Raw genomic sequence first — 25,660 nt, 5'->3', positions numbered from 1 at the left:
ACATTCTTAGGAAATAGTGGGTTCACAGCGAATTATCAGAACTACTTCAGTAAGACAGTAATATTGTGCTTTACCTGGAAACCTAAAGCTGCACTAGGTGTACATCACATATTAGCACAAAAACTTGATATTTTGAGCACTCAATTGAAAATGTACACATAACGTATCAATTGTACTTACAGGTTGTGGTTCGGAGAGCTTGTTAGTCCAAATTAAGAAGATTAGAAGCCAACGAAGATAAAAGCCAAGATTAGAGAAGCAGTCCTTGGTAAAATGACATGCACACTACAAAAGGTTCGAATTGTGTTTCTGTGGTCTCCTTGAACACAGCGTCTTCTCAACATGATGTAAACACACTAACTAGCGGAAGTGTTTGAGGGCAGGTCAAACTCGCGGGCAGGTGGGGATTATGCAAATGTGCTACCCAGTGACGTAAACCGGTAACAGGCAAAAGATTCGAAAATATGACGACACGTTAAGGCGATTCAGAATCGACTCTCTCTTTTGAGAGAAAATATCTTTATTTATCATGCACTTTTTTGATGAACAACTTTGCAGATTGTTTTCATTTAAGGATAGCTACGTTATAAACTGCAACAGAGATATTTTTCAAAAACCCATATGACCTGCTCTTTAAAGCTTTTTTGTGTGATTTATACAATACTTTTCATGTGCCATGATTTACAGTATGCTTAAAACCTGGGGTTTACTCAAGGGCATCATTATAATAGAGCAGTATTGTGATCTTGGTTACACTCCTGCCTTGGGATTTTCCTGCAATCTGTGTTAGATAACTAGTTGCTTAACCGTTAAGCTACCTCCATTGTTTTGATTTTCTTTTGAACAAATGATTTAAAAAAAGATTTTTATTTCTTTGAAATGTGTCCTACTAAAACATTTTTAGTATATTTTATTATCTTTATCTCTTTGCATTCATCTTGGTTTCATAAGATTTTAAAAATGTTTATACCATATTCAAGAAAATTGAACGTTTAATTACGAAACTTAAATATGTAACTTCTAACCAATAAGTAAACAGTAAAAACATTTTGAATACACTTTGAATACACGTGAGTGCACAATTTATTTGTTAAAAGTTTTAAAATATTTAACAGTATTTTTTGTATAAATTTTTTTTTAGTTTTATTATTTTTTACCTTCACACAGTCATGAAGGTCTGCAGGGGTCTTAAGATATAATTCCTGTTTATTTTATTTTTATTTTTATTTTTTTAAATATATATTTTCTTTTCTGTCAAGTTGAATGCATCACATGACTTTTTTTCAAATTATTTATTAAAGCAGTGAAGTAGTAAAATATTTTTTTTTCCTAAAAAATAATGATAAAACATTATGTCAAACAATTGAAAGTTTTATTTTGAATGTCATTATTTTAAATAGGAATTTTTCTCATTATTACATCAGGACAGCTCAAACGAAATTTTAATTCAAAAATTAAAAGCATGCTCATCTTGCATTTAAGTCTTTGTTTGTATGCATTACATTTTTTTTTATGTATTTTTGATTAAAATAACAGATAAAAATTATCATTGTGTTAATAGCCCATGTATTACAGACTCCAATTAAATCTCTCTAAAGTTTTGTCATTTGACTACAGAGAGACAATGAAAAAATTGAAATTCTCATCACTAAGCAGACAGAAATAAAAGAAGGTATGATGAAACAATTGAGCTTGAAATAAAGCCTGGTTTGACTGACAACTTGCATTTTTCCTGTGGGATTCTCCACTAGTCTGAAATTCAGGACTTTTTCAAAGACCCCCCTGGCTATGTGTTTAGGCCCCATGAGGGTGTGCAGACCCAAGTTTAAACAGCAATCCCTTTGCCCCAGGCTAGTCATACAACAGCCTTTGGCAACAACATGTATCAGAAAAATGGTGTATTCATTTTGATAAACACTGCAGGCCTTGTAAACAGTGAAAGTCTGCTTGCTCTGACTTACCCTGGCCTAACAGCTGAGTGCGAAAAGTCTCCTGGAAAACTATAACAGCAGGTCCCAGGCTGGAGAGCGGCACGTCCAGCCCGCAGCGGCTAGACAGAGCGCGGAGTTCAGGCGTGAAGTGCTTCAGGTAAGCGGCCGACGCGCTGCCGAGGAACTGGAACATGTCGTTGTGCAGCCTCTCGGCCCGCGTGCGGTAGATGGCCACGTCTGATACGGCCAGAACCTTCAGCAGCAGACGCATCCGGCGGTTCTGCTGACTGGCGGCACCGAGCAGGCCCTCCGTGTCCAGCACGATCAGGTTCAGGAGTGGCTCGTAAGCGGCCCATACGCCCACCGTGCATGAGGATGGAGAAGGAGACGTGGCGAATACCTCCTCGCCATCGAAAAGCACGTGATTGAGAGTGTGAGACTTGCCGTCGCCCGTGTTGCCAAAGATGGAAAGCACTTTGACTCCTTGCGCGGCGCTGCAGCCCAACTTTTGCAAAAACTGAGCTTCGTTCTTCACCTGGAAGAGAGAAAGTGTACAAGGGAGATGAAGTTTACAGAAATTGTCACACTATCTAGATGACTGTCTATCTATATCTGTCTATTTATCTATCCATCAATCTATTGATGTGTTTATCTATCTATCCATCAATCTATTGATGTGTTTATCTATCCATCTATCTAAAAATCTGTCTGTCTTTCTATCTATCTGACTGTCTGTCCATCCATCCATCCATCTATCCATCTATCTGCCAATCAATCAGTATGTCTGTATGTCTGTCTACCAATTAATTTAAATGCAATTCAATATTGCCAAAGCTTGGAATATATGCAAAAAATAGAACAATATGTCATCACATGACTTAGACAATGTAACCAATTAGACCAATATAACAAAAATTTGTTAACAGCTGGAGATCACAGTGTTTATCAGAAGATCACTTAAATGTCTACATACCTACACACACACATAATACGGAGGGGTCCAGTTCTTAGCTTCGAACGTAGCAATTCTATGAGACTCGAATTTGTATGTAAATTCCGATGTAAATTCAGAATGAGTTTGCAGAATTCTGTGTTAATGGTTTCTCTCCCACCGGTCTGTCTGATTGTCTGTCTATCGCCATTTGTAAGCATCTTAAAGGGACCGATCACCCAAAAATGACAATTATGTTATCATGAATGACGAATGAGTCACCCTGCCTTTGTGTGCCACTGAAGAAATAAAGTCATACGGGTTTGAAACAACAAAAGACTAAGTGCATAAAGAAGCTTAATTTACAGTAACAATCTATCACAGTGACAGCAACTGATCACTTTCAGGCTGGTTCCTGAAAACACTATAAACTCTCCAAAACGACACTGTCACTGTTGACTCTCTATTAAGGGTGTCCAGCTAATAGATAACATGGAATGACTGCTATATTTGAATACCATGGTATTACTAAAGTACATCAGAATAACATGTTAGAGCCATGACATAACAGCAGCATACAGTACTGAGATCTTTTAATGTCTGTAAATCACACTAGGACAGACTGTGTTGACAGATGCATCATCTGCTGTAGCACATGGCCCTGCTAAAGCACACAGACCTGAGATCATGAATGTACGTGACAAAAAAAAGACCCGAACTACACAAGCCCTTGATATAATCTATGATGATCAATGGCTAAAGATCACATGTCAGTGATCAAAAAATGTTGTCAAAAGACAGCTCTTCCGTGTGATTCACTAATACTATCAGTTCAGGCTTGGTTTATCTGTATATTATTTATTTTACACACACTATAATTAGTTACCAGCATGCTGTTGAATTGCCAAACACCTATCAAAACAACTAAGACAAAACATGTGTTGTTTACCTAATAGCTCGATCGCTAACACAGAAGCTAACAAAAACAAACCTGCAAGCTTTCGTTTTCGTCCACCAGGAGAAAACTCCGTCCATTTTCTTTCTGCTCGTCTATTTTAACAGGCCCGAGAGAAATCTCTTCCATATCTTTCAGCAGCATTTCAGACATCGTGATTTCACACCATCACAACTCTCTGGAAAGCTAGTTAATTGGACTACAGCTGTCCCAGGACTACTAAAGTTACCTGCTACTACTGTTCTGCAGGCGTTGCTTGGTTTTCTAGCTGAACTCAAGAGGGCGCTGTTGCTGCTCTATCAGCCGCTTTCATTGTGGATTATTGAGCATTTTGACGCCCTCTAGTGGCTATTATGTGGCTATTCTTTCAGCAGTCTGTGTGCAAAATGCAGAAGTTTATCCTGTAGTATCCAGATCAATAAAAACAAGTCTCCGTGATACAAAGCTCTCACATGAGCTCATTATTGTATGATTAGGAAATCAAAGTTTTGCAAAATTGGTAAAAACTTTGTTGGCAGGTGCAAACAGAATATAACTGATGTTTAATTTTAGTTTTAGAATGTATTGCAGTGCAATATCTTAAATTGAAGATTTGCTCAACTCTAAAATCCCCTAAAATGCACCAATTCGGCATTAACAGGACATTTAGGTTCAGAGTCATTCCATAGAGCTTGCTAAGGTTCATTAAATATTTGTTAGCAGGGATCTATAAATATCACATGTCACAGAATGCCTTCAAAGTGGCGCCATTGCAGTTAACTGGACTGAAGAGCCCTTTATAGTCATCCCATTTCTATTAGAGGTCAGTCTGGCTGATATTTGACAATATTGACAATATTTAGATCTACATGTTTCTCATTGCATAAGCAGAATAAAAGCACATGGGAGAATTACTTTGTTGCTATTGTCTACTAATATTACACGTGTTTAGCATGTTTTAAGGCCAGGCTGTAGAAAAAATGTTTTATAAGAAATAGAAAATAACGTCTTAATGAAAATATAAAAATGCTGAAAATTTGGTTTGAGGGTTAGATTTAGAAGATGAAAAATATTATTAGCTCAGTATAAACACAACAGAAGACGATGGAAATACACATACAGCGCAAATATATATAAGAGAATAAAGCTATGCAATAATAATTTTGATCACTGCCTACCGAAATATGCTCGGATTATCTCTAATAGATATAATATGCATACTAAGAAAAGAAATATTGACTTCATAGCTCTTCATAGCTGCCCATCACTCTCTAAAAATATTTCCAATTCTCTAGGAATTAAAGAAACTATACCAACATGAGAGCAAAAATACTGACAGACAGTCCAGCAATCCAACCTTGAATTTACAGTAGATGTTTTGGCTTGCCCAAACAAAATCAAGGCGGGACTAGTATACAGTTAACCGCAGTGCATTGTGCTATTTGTAGTACACGCGCCTCTGACTCCAGAAGCCATCAAGGGATAAAAACTACATTTCCCCGCACTGACCGTCAGCCAGTCGTGCTCCTATTGGCTGGCCGATCCAGCCGCAGCCCCAGAGAATGAATGAAATTGAAATTGCTGCTATATTACATGTACAATACCGGGGATCTGCAGTCTTACATTGTATCATTCTATATCAAAATGGCCACAGTGGTCCAAAATCCTCTGAAATCGTAAGTAAAAATATTTATATTTTCATGTTTTATGGAATATATGTCATGCAACAAACAGCGTTCGTTCTAATTCACAAATATACAAACATCTTTAAAAGTATAAAATGCCGGCGAGGTTTAAACTACGAATGCATGTTGAAATGCAATAAATCATACTGCATGCGGCGACATTTTGTCATCTGGGCAAATATGGCATGTTATAAAGTGCAGTGTCTCGGGTGTCATTTCTGCATATGCACAGTGATATGGAGGAATGTTGAGAATGTTGACCCGGCGTCCCTGGTCAGTATTGATCACGGAGAACTTACAGTTGTTGGTATTGGAATCGGGAGAGTTTAAGATAAAAGATGATACTTGAACCTTTTTGCTTTTGCATAATATGATGTCAAACAAAATGAACTGGCATACTGTCTGTCAGAGGATTTAGATGCAAAACTGACAGAGCTGGAAAATGTTACAATTTTTCAGTGGTTACATTGCACGCGCTGATCACATAGCTACATTCGTTTGTACAAATGACATGCATCGTGGAAATTCATTCTTTATGTTATTTCTGAAGCAAATACATGTTCAAACATCTCTTATGATATCTCTTATGCGCCGTTGCAGCAGTGCACATTCTGTGAAGTTTCCTTTAGATTCCTTTGTGCACACATTTTTTTCGGCGTTCGGCACGCAGACGCCACACGGGCTCAGTGCCAAGAATTGCTTTACATTCGTCTGCTAGAGACGGAGACCTTCCGAATGGGGAGACGTGTTTGTGTTTGGCATGAATATGTGAGTGTAGCTTTTACATCTGATGAAGAGGACATTGCACTTGTGCCGGGTTTTAACCCGGGAGGTTGCATCTCTCTCCAGTAGGCTAACTTCCACGACTGGCCACCTGGACCCAGCAAGCTTGAAACGTCTCCACAACGTTGTATTTTGGTTGCAGTTGCTGGTAACATCCTTGTAGAGCGGTTTAAAAAAACGTTCTCCAAACCAAACTAAAAAATTATATATATTTAGGCATATGTAAAATTATACTTTAACAAAAACTAAACAAACCGAAAATGCGTTTCTGGGACGTTTTATTTAGTGTATTAGTTACATTTGGAGAGAATAAAACAACAACAACTAAAACCACAACCAGGCCAAATTGCAGAGCTTGTGGAATGTTATTTGTCTACATTTTAAACTTAAATAACAAAGGTTACCAACTTGATTGTCTAATCTGTGACTACACTGGGCACTGCTGCCAAACACTCTACTACATAAATTATTAATTATTATTCATATTATTTCAGCTTTGTGAATGGAAGTTCAGAGTCAGACAGGATGCAAGGTTTTATGAGGTAAGGAACTCTTACCTTATGACAAATTATAGCATTTGAATAACTTACAATGTTTAAAAAAAACAACAAACGAGAGTAATATTGGTCAAATAACATTCGGCAGTTGGTTACTATTGCGCTGCAATACAGCTTACTCAAATTTAAACGAACAGCTTTGACATAATTTGAATTCAGTCAAATATTTAGTAAAAATGTGCAGCAAATATAGCTTACGCCCTATCCTATGTAGTATGTGCCTCACATGATCTTTCTGAATGGAAGCCATTGACGAAACCAGTGCCGGGAGAGTAAGAGCTAGACTCAGATAAATAAATACTGTAATAAATGTATTATTACTCACTGTTGGTTAATGTTAGTTACTGCATTAACTAATGGGACCTAGTTTTAAAGTGTTGTAAATACGATTGTAAATTAATATTGTAGCCATTCAGTGATTGATTAAACTTAGTAGCACTATCTAATACTTTTCTGTAAAGGAATAAAACTGCTGTGGATTTTGTAAATAATGTAAACAGTTTTGACTCAGAGACTCATGTAAGTAACTTATACATGACAACTCCTGCAGTATCTTACTGGGTTCTCTTTGGTTCGATCAATTTCCCTGAGCGGTGAACTTTGTTGTTGACTGTGGATGGATGTTTTTAGTCATATTCGAGGTCAGGTGTGCTTCTCTGTGCATTTGAGATATTTGCATGAGGAACGTGAATGAACAGAAAGAGGGGCTGCAATCAGCGTCTGAATTACTGTGATGTTACGCTCTTCAATAACCCTCTTCAAAGAACCCAGTTAAAGTGCAGTACTTCTGGAGCCATGAGGAGATATCAGTTGAGGAGCCAATCTAATTTACATTACTGGCTTTTATAAATCACTCATTTTTAAGAGATGGTGATTAAATTATGCCTGCCTTGATTGCTGATTATCTGCTAACTGGCATGCCTTCACCAAAATGATGGCATTTCATTGGGAATCTTTGGATTAGTTTCCCACTGTTCTCGCTGCGTATTTCTCTTTGTTCAGTCTCTCTTCCTCCACTGGTCCTCACATCTCTCTAGTTATTACTCAGGTGCACTTACTGTCCTCTCGGACAGTATTCCGAGATTCGGAATGCAGACTTCTTGGATAGTTATTCCGCTTTGCCTCGCTGATCGGAGAAAAATGAGATCTCTATAATTCTTCACTCTGTCGCTCTTAAGCCGAAGACTGTCACCGGTTCTAGACCCTTCCTCCCCATCTCTATACTCAGGCCCTTTTTAATGTTTGTTTGCATAAGCGGCCACAATTCTATAAAGGCATTTCTCTTCTTCTGAGACTGGTGGGCTGTTCTCTTCATTTCACTCACTCACTCACTTTTTTTTCCCAGAGAGACTCTCTTTGTCTTCAAGAGGAGAGAGAGAGACACAGATAGGTATTTTTAGCTCTATGACCTATTTCTCCAAAGCTACCTAACTCACTGTCAGTCATCACACTGTTGCGCAGGCATCTTATAGTGCGCTGCTAGCATCTATAGTCTATATGTAGTGTTCTGTGGTGTTGCACTTGAACTTAGAAGTTGTTTAGAAGGTTAGAGAAGCGTGGTGTCCTCACTTTCACTCTTTTTCGGGAGGTGAGACACCTTGTGGGAAGATCATCAGATGTGGACTGAAGAAGACCGAGGGAGGGTGTCGCTTCCTGATGACTCAGTCTCGTCAGTGTGAACATCTGAGTAAAGTAGTTTGGAGAATAGAAGCTTTGGCCATGCAAAAATGTCTGGACATGAGAATTCTCATGAAATTTCACAAGAAAACATGTTTTTTAAGTCATGATACTATATTGATACACCATGAATCATTATTTTGTATTTTTATAATACATTTTTTAAAGACCAGCAAGAAGCCGGGAGATGTTTGCACCTAAATTTGTAAATAGAGAATCCTTTGGTGTGTAAGCTCAAAAACGGAAATAATTGTTGATGCCGATAGCCACGTGGGCAGCACTCCAGAATATAGAATTTTGGGCAACCCGAGTTTGGGTCCTGACTTGAGGACCTTTCCCAATCCCATCCCCTTTCTCTAGCACTTTTGCTTCTTGTTTGTCTATACTGCCCTATAGCAAAAAAAAAAACAGCAGAGGCTTGCACACATAAACATACGATTTTATTGTATTAAGTATACAAGAAGTCTTGCTTATTTTATTTATTTATTTTTTATTAATTTAGAATCCAAACTCAATATACAACAATTTTGGATAACCATAAAATACATTTAAAAAAATCACAATATTATTATTAGCCTATATAATGTGGCCCAGATTGTGAGATATACCATTGATTAACAGGCCAATATTTGGCAATGTTGAAATTATCGCCATTGATATTATCGATGTCGCCAGTTAACAAAAGTGTTTATCTTGCTTTTTGTCAGTTGCAAATTCAATCAACAGATGCATCAATCGATAGTAAACTGTTTATGTTTTACTTTTTTGTTTTTTTTGTGAATTTTGAGTAAATGCCAGCAAACTCTCATGGCATTCGTAACTATTTACATATGATCTCATTTGTATGTTTCTTCTGCTTGCTTGCTTGTGTCGTACTGGCGGTTAAATGGGTTAGTGTGGGACATTCATGTTTTTTTTCCCCTGAAAATCATGTTTCCATATGAATCATTTTTTGTGAATTCTGAGTAAATATTTAAAACACTATATGTAAATATTTACTCGGAATTAATATTGAAAACATGACAATTCACAACTATTTTATGTTTTGGCAAATCGCTGGCTAATTCAGATAAATTCGTATGATATCTTTTTGAAGAAAAGCTTACACCCAACTGATTTTGGGGGATAGGTTGAGACTTTCATGCATACTTTTTTTCTAATAATCGCACACTCTAAAAAAATGTTGGGTTAAAAGCAATTATTTCTGGGTTCTTTTGCAACCCAGCGCTAGGTAAATCTTGGACAGAACACATGTTGGGTTATTTTTGGGTTACAGGCTGAACCCAGCATTTTTTAGAGTATATGTTTGCATACAGGGTTGGGGAGTAACGGAATACATGTAACGGCGTTACATAATCAGGATACAAAAATCTAGTTACTGTAATCTGTTACAGTTAGATCACAAAACAAAGTATTCAGATTACAGTTACATTTTGTAAAAAGTGGGAATACTATCAGGATTACATTTGTTTAATTTAAAATGAAATAAATTAGTATTTTGACAACGCTTTATTTAGTGCTGGTTCATCATGCATCATGCTTCATGCTTCATTCCTGAACTCGAGCTGCGTCGGAGGACGCTTTGGGAACCACGTGTGTAATCAGTCCAATGGATGGGCGAGACGTCACGGGCATGCGTAACCTGAGACGTTCTGTTTACACATGTTGACTCACGTGAGCCACCTGCTGGTGCGTGCGTAAATAACACCCGTCTACAATTATTCTCCTCAAACGCGGGATGAGACGCTGCTGGGAAAAACGTTTCCATGTCTAAAAATTTCACAGTTATTTTGTTTTCAAAGAGGATAAAGGAAATATGCATGAAGACTCTTGCTTTAACAAAGCCTACTCAACCAACTTGAACATGTGCAGGTACGACTAGCATGGAAATCATTATGTTAGCTAAAATGTAGTGTTTGTTAGTGATTTAAAATTCCATGGTGTGCATGACTGCAGTTGTGTGTAAGTTTTCTAGCGGAAAATGAGCTAGAAAAAAGAAATGAACACGAGAGTCCCCACACCCCGGATCAGTCAGTGAAATAAAGAAAGATCATAGCATTTCACATGCATTTCGACATGTAGGCTTATTTTAAAATAGACTAATATGGTGTACATTTTTTAATATTGTGTATAAACTATATTTATTTTTACTTGTACATGTTAAAGAAAAAAAAAAGAAAAATAAAACTGTAATACTAAACTGAATAGCCACTAGATGTCTGCATAGCCTTTTATATAAATAGATATACAGTATATATACGGGCTGTAATAACTATGATGAAACAAGACACGATTTTTAATAGTTTTAAATAGTTTTTATAGTTTTTATTAGTTTTAACTTTAAAGTCATAGTTAAATAAAAGTACTTAAATATTGCTTTTTTGACTTTATTTACATTTGTAACTAAAAGGAATCCAAAAGTAGTCAGATTACATTACTTTAATATTGTGGTACTTGGATTACGTTACTAAATACATTTTTAATGAAGTAATTTGTAACTGTAACTCCCAACCCTGCTTGCATACAAACCACATGATATACATTTATATACGCTATATTGTAAAATAGTTACATTTTCTCATGAGATCTAGCTGGTAAATGCTGTGTACAGTAAAAATATTATTATTTTTTTCATTAAACCAGTGTTTGATTCATTAGACCCATATATTAATATATCACTTATATTAATATATCACTTATTCCCACCACTCTTTGCTAGGGTGTTCTTATTGGTTGCTTACAAGCTCAAGTCAGAAATGCACACCCTCAAACCTCTATAATATTCTGGAGTCTGGACTAGGGATGCTCATTTTCGGTGAATTTTCCTGACTGACAACTGCTGCTTGTTATCCGAACATTAACCAATAACTGATAAAATTAGAATAATAAATTCGTATTAACTAAAAATAGAATGGACAAGTATCTGTGATATATTAAACATACAAACAAATATTTTTCACAGGTTTATTTTAACATGCAAACAGCAGCATACAAAGCAACAGAGCAACAAAAAAACCTGGATTCACACATCCTCAAACTATCACGCACCTGCAGCGCTTCTGAGAACAGAGAAAAACTGAATAAAATATTATATATAAAAAAGAATAAATAAATAGGCCTACACTAAATACATATCACTTAAATAATTAAGAAATTAACAAATTAAGATTAAGACAAAACAAAAACACACACTAAATCCTTCTATACGCTTACTGGCATAGTCTTGTTTTTTCCGTCAGACATAAAAATAAATAGCAGGTCTACCTCAGTGCACAACGTGTCTGTTTTTTTTTGTTTGTTTTTTAAAGTAACGTGTCGACAGGAGCGCTGCCTGTTAACTGTTAAACCCGCAGCAAATAACACCATCATGCCATCACTAAAATCCCATCAATCTGCAGTTCGGGACTTTTCATCAGCTGGTCATATGTAGCCAATCATATCTGTTGATTTCATGAATGCAGTGGCCAATCAGAGGTGGATAAATTACAATCCTCTCACCACTCAAAACTCTGGTGTTCTGTTCAGTGCTGCTGAGTTCTACACGTTCGCGAATTCTCTCATTACAACAAAGAAAGTGTAGACATGATGTAAATAAGAGATTAATTGTGCAGTGTAAGGTTCTTTGATTACTCCGTTAACTTTGTGAGATTGTGATGAACTACAGTAAGATGAGTGACAGCTTTCCAGTGATTATAAGGGGAGCGTATAATCCAGAATCAGAAATTGAATACATTCACTCATTTATCCAATATTGCCACTCGCCATTGTGTTTCGTATACTAAATCAGTTAACTAAATGAAGGTGAAGCAGGTGCTTGCTCATCGAAATATGTCTGTAGGTACGTTGCACGTGTCGACATGCGCCCATGAGTCAACAAATATGTATAGGATTTTTTTTTTTTTACCATGCAGCATACTTTTCTTACTTTCGGTTAACGGTTAAATGGTCAATATGAGAATCCCTATTCTGGACCTTAGGTATGGTTTGTGTCCTTCTATCAGTGTAAGTCTATGGGATTTTTTTTCACCCAATTTATCATCTGCCAGGTGAAAATTGTAAGTCCTATGACTTTGAAAAGTAATATCACACCTCTCCTCAACAAAGCCACGCTGTTTGAGGTATCTTCTTCTTACAAAAGCATTGCTTGATTGAGAAGGACTTTGTTTTTTCGATCTCACTGATATGTTGAACTGGTGGTCTGCAGGGTTTTATGGCATAACGCAATCAGAGGCTGGCCTGAAATGAGATCGCCTATAGGGCAGCGCTTTAAACAAATAATGATTGTGCCTAGTACTGCCTTTAGCAGAATATAGTATTATAGTGTTCTATATCCAAACAAAAAATATCCCTCACTCCTTTTGAATTGGAAGGTGGACATCTGCATCCATCAAGGTGTCAACATCAAATGTCCACTGCATTTTTTGTGCGTTGTTCACTCTTAGTATCTAGAGCTTGCATGTTCATGGGCATCTTCGGCCTCGTAAGACTGTGTGTACTTTGTGCTGAGCGCTAGTGTGTGTGTCAGAATGAATCAGAACATGCATTTGGAGCAGAAGAGCAGTCCATGGCATGGTCCACTGCTAAATGTGGGTCCATCAGAGGAGATTTATAGCTGTTCTTCTTTCTCCGTTATTAGGTGGATAGATCCTCTCTCCAGATTTCAGATACTATTAAAGTGCAGAGGGTCGAAATATTCATCTCTCTACAAGACAAACTGTCCCACTAGATATTTTCACTGGAGATCCTTAGGAATACTCGTTTAAAGGAAACTATAAATTGTCCAAGAGGGGAACATAAAGGCTTAAATGTGATCTGTGGAGAGCATAACGCAAGTAGTGCAAGGTGGAGGGCAATTTCCAGAGTATACAGTGTGTGAATGCTCACAAATGAGGTGATAGGTCCCCAAATATGTATTTTATGCAGTGCGAATGTGATATATAATATAAAGAATAATAAGCATTGGGATTTTGCCCAACTAAAATAACCGTACAAGTGCACCTGTAAGCATCCCTGTCAGTCCTGCAGTCTTTTCAAGCAGTGTTACATGCGGCAGGACATCAGGTCCATGTTACACCACAGGCAACGATTTATGTGAACACATAGCCTGTGCCAGCAAACACAGCAGGGCAATTCAATATAGCAGACAAATGCCTCTGAGGATATATGGTTCTCTACTGCAATGAAGGATCCTGGGTATTCCATTTGAACGAGGGTGTTTGCAAGCATCGAGGTCCACGGTGAACGCAGGTGTCTTTAGCAGACAATCTCTGAAAATTCATTGAGCATGTTCAGTATTAACACTTTTGGCGAGTACGTTTCAAATAGCTCATTTGGTTCTGCATACAAATGAGATGTTTTGACACTTTTTAAAACTGAAACTCCTCTCCAAGGTGATACTGATGAATATGGAACTAATTACATGCTGCTTTGTGCATCCTTGGCTTTGTGCTTGGTGAACTAGGATGAATTCTCCACTGATAGTGGTTGAGGGTAACACCATAGACTTACAATTCATATGAATTGTGAAAAATTCATTTAAGCTGGTATCTTTAATGAACGTACCTATATACCAACATTTTGCAGCACTTGGTGACTTTTTAACGTGAAGCAAACAATTAGTGCTTTGTATGTCATGCGCAGCTTGTTGTCTAATAAATGTCATTTTCTCCTCCTAAGTATTATTTCTCCATCACTGGAGAAAAACAAGTTTGGAAACACTTTTTAGTCAAGAAAAATGCATCTTTATTGTCCATCTCCATCTCTGGAGAAATAATATACTTGCTTAATTTTAAAAGAGTGTCTTCTCTTTTTGGCAGCTGTATAAAATATAAATAGATTTAATGCATCCTTGAACATTACTGAAAAACAGTGCTTTAAAGTTGCATTGAAACAGAAACAGTGAGAGATTTCGTATTGTGACATACATTCAAGTATAACTGATTATCGGAAAAGCAAAAAAAACAAACAAACATAGGACGGGAACTTTGTTCCATTCATCAGTTGTTGACTGGATTTTGAGATGTTGGTGTTTGAAAGATTTAAATGCTAAAACAATGTCTATACATAACTATTGTACATTTTGGCGAATTGGTGGCTAATTCATATTTGTATGATTTAATTTGTTTGTATGATCACAGCTCACACCCTGCTGACTTAGATTCAGGGGTTAGAGACCTTTATGCTTACGTTTTTCCCTAAAAATCGTATGTTTCCATACAAATTGCATCATATGAAATCGCCAGCTCATAAAATAGTTGTTTTCAGAGATCTGGGCTGCGTTTCCCAAAAGCATCATATGCCTAAGTAGATCGTAGATCCATTGCCACCAATGGTCTTTACGATCAACTCATCTCACATTGCGTTTGAGAAATGCAGCCCTGGTTGATAAATGCTATGTAAAAGATTTTTTTTAATTAAAGCAAGTTTGTATACACTGCATTTCCATTAATTAGGTGTATTTTTATTTAATTCCGACTTGGAGTAATATTGGAACACGGAAGCATCTCCTATGAAGCAAGCTTGTTTTTTGCAACATCTGAAGTAATGATACAGAATTTACGTGCTAAAGTTAAACGAAAAAAGAATGTGTCGGCACTTGCGAAATTTTAACGATAATTAGCATTTCCATCAGCTGAATGGTTACATGTAATGCTCTAAACCTTTTTACGGAAGACAATCCATGACAGAACAGATTGCACAACAGACATGACAAGTTCAGTTTATACTGATATTACTATTCCTTTCTTATTGTTCTGAGACCATTTTTTACTTGCATGTTAAGGGGGCGTTTACACGACACCATTTTCAAGTAAAACTGGAAATGTTTTTATGCATTTTGGCTGTTCATTTACACAACAATGGTGTTTTGGGGGCCTGAAAACGCAAACTTTTGAAAACGTGTTTCAGGATGTATGTTTTTGAAAACGATACCCTTAACGTCTCCATGTAAACTACAAAAACGCATACGGAAAACGGTGAAGTCATGCACATGCATATTAAGTGCTCAGTCTATGTGTATGTGCGCAAGTGACATCGCCAACTACTGGCCTGGCATACATACTACAGTGTCTTTAGTCGTTTTCACGGTTCTGTGTAAATGGGGATCGTTTTGACAATGGTGTCGTCTGTATGCGAAACTTTTCAAAATTGCAAAGGAAAAACTTTTCTGTTTTTAGTAAAATCGCTGTTGTGTAAACATGCTCTTATTCTTAGAATACTGGCTATCCACTGTCCAACATAATCAACATGCACTTTCTTTTAAGTCGATGAGATTCATAAATGTTTATGTAACATTTGGCCTCTGCTAATGCAGGGCTGAGTTTTGACTATGCATCTGTTAATGTGCTGCAGTTCTTTCAGTCCTCAGTAAGCTAGTCTTCAGCAGGCTGGAGGAAATGCACCAGCACATCTGTAGAGGGAGAGAGGCAGATGAAGAAAGAAATGAGATAAATCATTTGACTGGGTAGTCTAGTGAAAAAGAAGAGGGAGGGGTAGCGGGGCGGATGACGAAAAGGGAGAGGTGCTCGAGGAGGTTGCTATTGCGAAGTGTAATCTACAGTACGGATGGGGGATGGGCATACCAATATCCTCTCTTAACAGTCCTAAGCTCATGGAAATACTGTGGGCCACATCAACATATTAGTCAGCCTCCACCATCAGTGGTACCAGCCACAGCAATTCAGCATGGTTACAAGTCCTTTACACCCACATGTGACACTAAGATCCACTTATAAAGAAGTACCATAGTATTCTTTAGAAGTGCCCAGGACTGCTGGTTTGAATATGGAAATCATTCAGTCCATGGTATTACCATCTAGTACTGCTGCATTGCCTTTTTGGTTAGCAGAGTTTAAGCTTATGTAAAGATAGCAGATTTTAAACTATTATCTGACAAATTCCATTAATATGGTATACTTTATGACTTTAAAAACAAGCTTTCAAGCCCCAAATCTATTAAACTATTATCTAACATAAAATTAACCTAGCATGAAAGAACTAGCTTAAAGGCAGGGTAGGTGATTTGGTTCAAAAATATTTTTTGTTATGCTGGTTAAAAGTCTCTTCACATCCTGATAGCAATCACTAAGGTTAAGTGGTCTAAATGTATTTATATGTATTTATATTGTCTGTGGAAGGCCATAAAATGTGGAAGACCATAAAATGTTCGTCCAATCATATCCCTCGGTCCGAGGACTACGATAGGCTGTCCTACCTGCCTGTCAGCGTATGTATTTGCATACCTTCGCACACCCTGTTCGCGCAGACGTGATACATCATCAGCGTGTTCCATTAAGCTATTGCAGACCGAGCGAGAATGGAAGACGTTATTATTGTAATATCATGCGCTTTGTACTGTAAAGTTTTCTCACCGGTAAATGAGACATGAGGTAATCTGACAGCGTTGCATTCAACCCTCCACCAACGCCGTCTCTCATTGTGTCGCTGGTTAGCATCTGGTCTGCCTGTGCGCATTCATGTGTTTTGGAGGAGGCGTGGCTTTGGAGAGTGATTTGCAGGGAGGGTGGGAGCTTATGCTTTCAAAGCTAGCTTGCTATTGCAAGCCTCTAGAAATCGCCTACCCTACCTTTAACTAGCTTAGTTCCATGTCAACCGTCTCGACCACCTTACCTATATTCAACAATTAAAATCAAATAAAAATGTCATAATTGTAGTATAATGTGTTAAACTGATATTTAGTTCTTTATAATAAAATGACTAATTTATTAATAAAATGATTATTAATTTTTATTAACAATAAAAAAACTAAATATTGTCTACACTACTTAAAGTATAATTTATTCCTTGTTACAAAAAAATATTACATTCTTTAATATTAATTTAGGTTCTACCGTAAATAATCTCTACATTTTCTCAACATTTACACGAACTGTAATTGACAACATTTGACAAGCTCAACCCTCTTATGCAAGTGATTTTATGGAAAATTATCAAACAAATATTGTTTCTTTAATTGATGGGAAATTTGAGTTTATTTGTAGCTACATTATTTAATTGTTAGACAATATTGCAATTAATATTTTCTGAAGGTTAAGCACCTATCACTGACCAATTGTTGAAAAAGTAATATAAATACTTCAATACTGTATAATAAACAAAATACAGGAGTTTTGAGCTCATTTGTGTCTTTGAAAGATATATTAATATGTAGTATAAAAATGATGGTATTTAACTTCTTTTCTGGGTTACATACTATGTAATCTTTTTTAATCCATATTTGAATATTGCATATGATAGTTTCACTATATACACACTGACAATTTCTTGTTACTAAGTTGTGTTAAAATGTATATATTGTGGTTGATTTTTCGAGCATGTGTGTGTGTGTGTGTGTGTGTGTGTATGTGTGTGTGTGTGTATGTGTGTGTTTGCATTCAATAACTTGAGAGGCCTCTGGACTCTTCAACCAGAGTTTGGTACTTTACTGACACAGTGCAGCCTCTAGAGGGAGCTCTCTGTTACTTTTCAAAAGGACAACTGTTAATTGAGACTAATTGGCGCTGTAGAGTTCTCTGGTAGTGTACTGAGTATAATGAGGAATACACCAGTAAGTTTTCAGACAGATTTGGACAACATCTCCCTCTGCCTCTTTGCTGGTTTAAATTAAATAGGCTACAGAAGAAGAGCTAATTTTGGAGGTTGTTCTATTTTTGAGGGTCATAGTTGAGCTCTGCACAGGAGTGACAGTGTGGATGCTGGAAGCTATGCGCTCCTCTCCATTCATCTTTTTTTAATTTCTCTTATGGTTTGGGGAAAAGGCACCCTGCTCTTGAGGTTCTTGTTTTCCTTTGTTTAGCTAGTGTGTGTGTGTGTGTGTGTGTCAGCCTGTCTTTTTTTGTGTAAATTGTAAGTGGTTATTACATGAATGCATTCATATCGTATCAAGCATGCGTTATCAATGCCGAACACATTTTATTGCAGCATTTTACATGTTGACAGATCTCTTTAAAAGCTTTAGATGCAAAAAAGGTCTCTTAAGTGGGCAGAATCTACTAAAAATGGCTCTAAGAAAGTAGATTATAATTTGGATGCTTTCTTTCATTAGCCTTTGCTTTGATATATGCTGCCAATATAGCAACACTGTGCACCAAACTCAAATGTAATGAAAATACAAGAGTAATTGCCTCAGATGTATCCGATTAGATCTGCGCTCCATTTGTCACTAATGCTGGCCTGAAAGGTTTTGTCCAAATTCTCCTTTGCTGCTATTAAAGAAATCCAGAGGTGGTCATTCACAATCGAACACTGGTCACCTATGATATGAGGAACTGTGATTAAATTACATAGAGAACTGCAGGGAACAGTGTTGATCGAGAAAATTGGAATTCACAGAGTTCGGCCTACTTTCAGACTGTATTCCATATGGCTGGCTTTCTCTCGTCTTCCAGCAAGACACGTTTCACAGCTTTCAAGGCCACCGCCACAGTATAATATAATGAGATTGCGAAAAAAAAAAGCAAACAAACTGAGAGCGGCCATTTTCTACAGCTGTCAACTTATTACTGAAAGCCAGACTTGTTCCACTAGCAGGACTGAGGTGATGGAATGGAGAAGGGGGCTTGACGGCTCTGTGCTCAGACTAGAAAGAGGCGGAGGGGGGAGGGGGCATTGGATTGAACCTCAGCGGTGAGTTGCTTTGCGTTTGTGTCTTTTTCGCTACCCATTTCCTTCCAAAGCTTTCAAGTCTGGGCCCAAGTCGACGTAACAGTCACTCACTTTTACTTTAAATTATTGAGAAGAAATCGTTTGCATTCTATCTGCGTTGGTCAGGTTTTGCCAACATTGTGGTGACAAGTCAATGGTCGCCACGTATGGAGGACAAGGACTGCCACATATAAAAAAAGAAGGAATCTATTATGTATGTGTGTATGTATTAAGTTTGTTCTGTTTCTTCATGTCATTCCAGATCAGATCTCTGTGTGAAGCACTGGCTGCTGTCAGACTCTCACTGGATTATTACATCTCACTGGATTCAGTTACACATACAATATGATATATAATTTGTAGTTTGTATATAATATTAATATTAGTCTAATATTAGTAATAATATTAATATTTAAATTTCTATAATGCATTTGATAGTTTTTATGTTTATAGTTTATTAAATTATTTAATTCATGTAAAATACTAAATTTATAAATCATTTTTCAAATTAAATAAGCATGATTAACTGTTAATAGCAAAACCTCATAGGTTGCTTTCATGTGTGAATTGTCTAATGACATTTTTTAACTTGACTAGCAATTAAAGAAATGCTTTATGAAACAAAATGCTATTTAAATGTTTTATTGAAAAAAATACTGTTGATATTTGTAATATTTACTGTTACTACATTTTACTACATATTTAAAACTTAATTAAATAAACTGTTTAAATATGTCTATATATCAGTTTGATTTTTAAATTATTTATATATTTATTTTTTTTATATATATTTTTTTTCAATTAACAATTTTATTTGTTAATTTTATTTTTAAGTGGCACTCCTAGTCCTTCATTCCAACAAGGAAATTGGCTTAAAAAAGAAATTAAATAATGTCTAAAAAAACAAAATTAATGTATGAAATCTATTAATGTAAAAATGAAGAAAAATTTCTGTAAGGGGATAAAAATATCATATAATTTATCATGTGCATAAACATAATAAACATCGATGGAAAGTGCGCAACATAAAACTACATGTGTGTATCTTTTATACTGTATTAACCAATAAATAAAGTATCTGCACATTCTGAACTGTAGAGTTGTTCAAAAAAATGCATGGTACTACCGTGGTACATATTCAAAAATCACTGTATTACAGTACCATTATATCATGTACAAAATGTATTATATGAATCAGAAATGGGCACCAAACTACGTGCATTTTTCCTTCTGCTATGCTGTCTCATTGGTCAGTTAGATCAAAGTGAGATCATAACACTCAGCATCAACTATCTGAAGGCTAAAATCGAATTCACACACATAATCACATACATAAACACACATATACAGACACACACACTGACCTTTCACTCCCTCTAAGCATAGTTTTACACACAAAGAAGTGAGAGCGCTTGCTCATGGCACACTGGCATACACACTTTTCCCCGTGGATGCCATTCCTGGCCGGCTCTGCCCGCACACAAGCCAAACTCTGGTTGGGTTGCTTCAGGCATTTTGCTTCCTCTTATTGATTTTTCTTATATTAGCTAACCTCACCCATTTCTCCATTCTGTGAGCCTTCCTCAAAGATACCTAATGTTTTTGGAGTTCTCATATAGCGTGAATACAATGACTGCAAATAATGCATCTCTCAGTAATGTAGTTAAAGAGGCAATAAGACGTGTTTTCTGTTTGCTATTCTTGTAACTGCTTTTCCTATCAGCTGTAAAACTGCAGCACGCTGCTGCGCGTGCTGTTTATGTGGCAAATCAGAAAACACAGTCAAGGTATCTAGATCCTAGTTTCAGTCCCAGATATCAGCCAGGCCAATTAATCAGCTGGTATTCGGTCTTTTTGAAATGACCACCATTGGCATGCTTGGTCGATTAACACAAGTGTGTCTGTTCCAAAGTCTTCCGAAAGCCTTGTCAGTAGATAATAAACATATTCTGTTTTCAGAATTTTGTAATAAGGTTTGATTAACTAATTTTGTGTTTCCTTTGCTCTAAATGGGATCCAGTGCTGCTTTGGGCAAAAACAGTAGAAACAGTCAAAATATTTCCATTTTGTAAGACAGCCTGTAATCAGATATTGTCTGCATCTGCTCATGTCTGTTTCTGTCTTTTCCTTCTCTTTCTAGGCAATCAAGTGGAACTGTCATAAAGAACAGGTATGCTTGTTAAATCCAATACACAGATCTTCCTACTCCTTGCAGCTTGAGACTGTAAAGGTGCTTCAGCGAAATATTTAGTTAAGGGTATGAATACGTACCTATTTCAGTTTTTTTTTAAATAAATTTACGAAGTTGTGACAATTCTGTTTTTGCATTGACAGTATGGTGTATGGTATGTAGATTGATGTGGAAAAAAAGTAATTTAAAGCAGTTTAACATAAGGCAGCAACATAATAAAATGTGAAAAAATGAATACTTTCGCAAGGCACTGTATCATATCCAAAGCACAGATGCAGTCACATTTACCATTGCTTTGATGAAATTTTGCAGTCATAATCCAGTCATTTAAATAGGAATTCACACGATCTGGAGTTTTGAGTGAGGGCAAAAAATTTCCCCATGTAGATTTTATCATTGATTTTAAGGCACACGAATTCGCAGCATTGTCCAACACAAAGCTGCTTGGTTTAAAAGTGACCTCTTTGTGAGATTTCTACAATGCTACACTATTAACAATGGACAAAATTTTGCTAAAATTTTCCTAATGTGGCCGCACCATTAAACCACCAGCAGAAGCAGGCTAACAGTATAGGAATATTGAGACATCATGACTTAAGGAACCGATTGAGGAACACTTTATCAGTTTAAGTAACTGTAACTTGCTCAACAAGATTTTCTTCAAACAGTTGCTCCACCATGAAAGTAGTTGATCTGAAGGAGAAAACTGACAACAGAAGTCATTTTTGCAAATAGCATGCTATAGCACCCCTTGTGGAAGTATTGAGTATGCAGCATGTATTTGCGTTCACATATTCACGGATATATTTTCAAGATATAGAATCAAGATATTGTGGACATGAATTTAGAATTTGTTCCCACATTCATTAATGAGTTTAACTTGGCAACAAATCAAATTAAAGGTATAGTCCAACAAAAAATGAAAATTCTGTCATCATTTACTCACCCTTATGTAAATTCAAACCTGTGGTGACCAAACATTTTGGGGACCAAATGGTTTCCGTTCCCATTGACTTGCACTGTATGGTCCAAAATGTAATGGAAATCAATGGGAACCAAAGCTGATTGGTACCAGCATTTTTCAAAATAAGAAAGTAAGTCATACAGGTTTGAAATGACATAAGGGTGAGTAAATGATGACAGAATGTTTGGGTGACAATATATTATATATATAAAGTTACATTAATGGGCCCTTTTATGCCTTTATTTAGACAGGATAGTAGAGCGCAAACAGGAAAGCATTAGGTGAAGAGAGGAGCAGAACCGGCAAAGGACCTCGAGTTGGGAATTGAACTCAGGTCGCCGTGAGCGTAGATGCGCTGTATGTCGGCTGTATGTAGCACCACAAGGCTATTGGTGCAGACGGGTGACCAATATATTTAACTAAAATGAATGGATGAATTAGTAAGTCTGTAATAAGTTATGGGAACAAATTCTTAATTTGTGGCCACGATATTTATTTTTTCTTCCACATGTCGCGTGTATATTTCCGATCTAATTGATTGCTTTTTCCATTGTGCTTGTGGTAAATGAAAACAAGCTGTGCCATACAGAGAAGCCACCTTATCTCACCAGTTCAGGAAGTTCTTGAGGGAACTGCTGTTTTTCCTCCAACTCTTTTCGCCTGTTGGAGAGGCCCATTATGGAGTATTCTGTTTGAAACATTCAAAGTCCAATCAGAAAGCCTTTCAGAAATTGCTCAAAAACAGAAGTCTTGAAAGCTCATTTGACAAGGACTTTCTCTGAAGAACAATTTCTCACATAGTCACGGAGATGCCTAACTTAGTTTTTTTACTCACTCGCTGACCTTTAGATATTGCCTGGTCCATTGTGTGAGACTGGCCGCTGACTGTTTAAATGGAGCCCACAGTACTTCACCACAGGACTTAATATTTCCCCTCTGGTGGACCTGAGCACATGACATTCGATGCACTTTAATTTACTGCCCCTGCACACTTAGTGATTTTTCAACCCACATGTTGAGGATTGATTCCAGCCCGCACCGAATGACCAGGATGTGGCCCCCAAATCAAACATGGACTAAATTAGGTTGAAAATATGTTGTTTTGCTCCGGCCGCCATTTTGTTTGGAGAAATGAGGGCTATTTATTTCAGCCTGACTGAGTTGTTAGTCTTGAGCCCCCGCAAGGAGAAATGGATGAGTTCACCAATCACAATGCTTTTACACTTACATCATCAACATCACCTCAAGCCTCTGTCAATTTGTTATCAGGCTTGTTTCAGGGATGCGGTCATTATTGCATAATGCAGTTTTCCTTCATTTCTCACTCCTGCAGACCAGTGCTTTTGATTACAATGAAACAAATGATGACGCATGAGACGGAGACTGTGTCCCAGAACTCACCAATACTTCCGTAGGGCTAATTTTTACCATAGCTTATAACATAGCAGGGAGTTTATTCAGCCGGTTTGCACAAAGAAAGAACGAAGGAAGAAAAGGCAACTGCGGGAGAGCAGGGTTAAGGAGAGTACTGTCAGGACTTTTTAAGCATCCCCCAATTATTTCTGCACTTTTGATCTTTCCTTGTGTTAACAATGGGAGAGAAGATGCAGAAAAACTTCAGTGCTGAATAAACTAGAGCAGAATCAAAAGAATATCTGGACTAAATTCAATACCACTTTGATTGCATTGCCAAACATTATTACACGTCTCATTCTGAAATACTTGATTTTGATTGGTCACTTGGCATTTTGCACTATTAAATAATGATAGCTAAACTCTATAATTGCAGAGTTTCCTGCATAACTGTGTTCGCAGTGAAGGAGACTTTATGAAAAAGAAGTACACTCATCATACTTTTAAAAAGAGTAATAATAGAGTAATAATAAGAGTAGTAAAATAAATAATATACTTAATTTGAGCTGAATGTAATGTTTTCAGGCACTAAATTGGATGTTAACTGCAATTATTTAAATGTATTATAGTTTAAATTTATATTAAATGCAATTGGTTGAACTTTAAAATGCTTTTTTCATCCACTTAAGTTGGACTCATGTACATCTTTCTATATAATTGCATAATTACTTTTATTGTCGAATATACTGATATTATGTATGGTAAACTAAAACCAATAAAATGGTAAACTAAAAAAAAAAAAATATTAAAACATAATGATATAAATATACATAATGTACTTTAAAGTAAAACTTTTCATTTGACATTATTACTGTACAAAGCACACTTTCTAAAACACAGTCATGAAAGTGTACTCTCTTTAAGTACACTTAAGTGGCCATTTATTTCATTAATATTTTGTTGTATATGTGAAACTGGGCCACAAATCCAGTCATTGTCAGTCCTGTGTTCAGTGTCTTGTATTTTCCTCCCCCACGTGCTTTCCATTACCCAGTTTCTCCCATGGTAATTATGTTCATTGTTCCCGGGTGTTTCCTATGTTTATGATGTGATTTATTCCAGGTGTGTCTCATTTGGTTCCAAGTTCTTAAGCCCTGTGTTTTTCCATGTCTAGTGTCCGGTATTGTTCGTCTATCCCCTCTGCTCTGTGTGCTTTGCTTTGGTTTGGATTAATAAAGACTGTTTCAAGAATTTCCCTACGTCTCCTCGCTCCTTCGCTCCTCGCTCTGTCACAGTAGCAGCAGCAGCGTGACAGAATACCGGACCGACAAAAAGTAAGCGGCGCCCCTTCTCCCCATTTTGTTTCCCGTTTTTTGAAAAGTCTTTTGTTTTCTTGTTTCTCCCCGCGGCTATGGATGTAGCCTCTCAGTTCTCCACCCTAGCCCATAGGGATCTCTCCTTCATTGAGTACGCCTGGGCCGTGGCACTCTCAAGCCCGCCGGACGCTCAGCAGTCAAGCCCGCCTGCCGCTCCATTTACCCCTAACCAAAGGAGGAGGATGAGGAGAAGGAGACTGTTCTCCGCCCTCATCCCAGCCCCTGAGTCCTCTCCAGTGTGGGCTCCAGCCCCTGAGTCCGCTCCAGAGAGGGCTCCAATCCCCGAGTTTAGCCCAGAGAGGGCTCCAGTCCCCAAGTTTAGCCCAGAGAGGGTTCCAGTCCCAGAGTTTAGCCCAGAGAGGGTTCCAGTCCCCGAGTTTAGCCCAGAGAGGGCTCCAGTCCCCGAGTCTAGCCCAGAGAGGACTCCAGTCCCCCGAGTTTAGCCCAGAGAGGGTTCCAGTCCCCGAGTTTAGCCCAGAGAGGGCTCCAGTCCCAGAGTCTAGCCCAGAGAGGGCTCCAGTTCCCATGTCCAGCCCAAGTAGGGCTCCAGTCCCCATGTCCAGCCCAAGTAGGGCTCCAGTTCCCACGTCCAGCCCAAGGAGGGCTCCAGTTCCCA

At 37.3% G+C, this 25,660-nt stretch overlaps 2 protein-coding genes across 2 annotated transcripts in view; one reads left to right on the top strand and one right to left on the bottom strand.

The window, feature by feature from the left end:
• The window catches only part of LOC107749652 (zinc finger FYVE domain-containing protein 1), a 12,552-nt gene extending 8,482 nt beyond the window's left edge, over window positions 1-4,070 (bottom strand). Inside the window, exons 1-2 of the mRNA XM_016564813.1 lie at window positions 3,854-4,070; window positions 1,962-2,466 (exon numbers count right to left, since the gene is read on the bottom strand). Coding sequence (XP_016420299.1) covers window positions 1,962-2,466; window positions 3,854-3,970 — 622 coding nt within the window. The 5' untranslated portion in view covers window positions 3,971-4,070. The remainder of the gene's footprint in view (window positions 1-1,961; window positions 2,467-3,853) is intronic.
• Window positions 4,071-5,348: 1,278 nt separating this feature from the next.
• Window positions 5,349-25,660, top strand: part of LOC107749650 (zinc finger protein neuro-d4-like) — a 52,411-nt gene continuing 32,099 nt past the window's right edge. The window contains 2 exon segments of the mRNA XM_016564812.1: window positions 5,349-5,472; window positions 21,301-21,330. Coding sequence (XP_016420298.1) covers window positions 5,363-5,472; window positions 21,301-21,330 — 140 coding nt within the window. The 5' untranslated portion in view covers window positions 5,349-5,362.

This window comes from Sinocyclocheilus rhinocerous, unplaced genomic scaffold, assembly GCF_001515625.1.
Source record: "Sinocyclocheilus rhinocerous isolate Xijiao unplaced genomic scaffold, SAMN03320098_v1.1 scaffold1101, whole genome shotgun sequence".
Lineage (NCBI taxonomy): Eukaryota > Metazoa > Chordata > Actinopteri > Cypriniformes > Cyprinidae > Sinocyclocheilus > Sinocyclocheilus rhinocerous.
The sequence above is the reverse complement of the archived record's forward strand: the minus strand, read 5'-3'. Positions and strand labels throughout refer to the sequence as shown.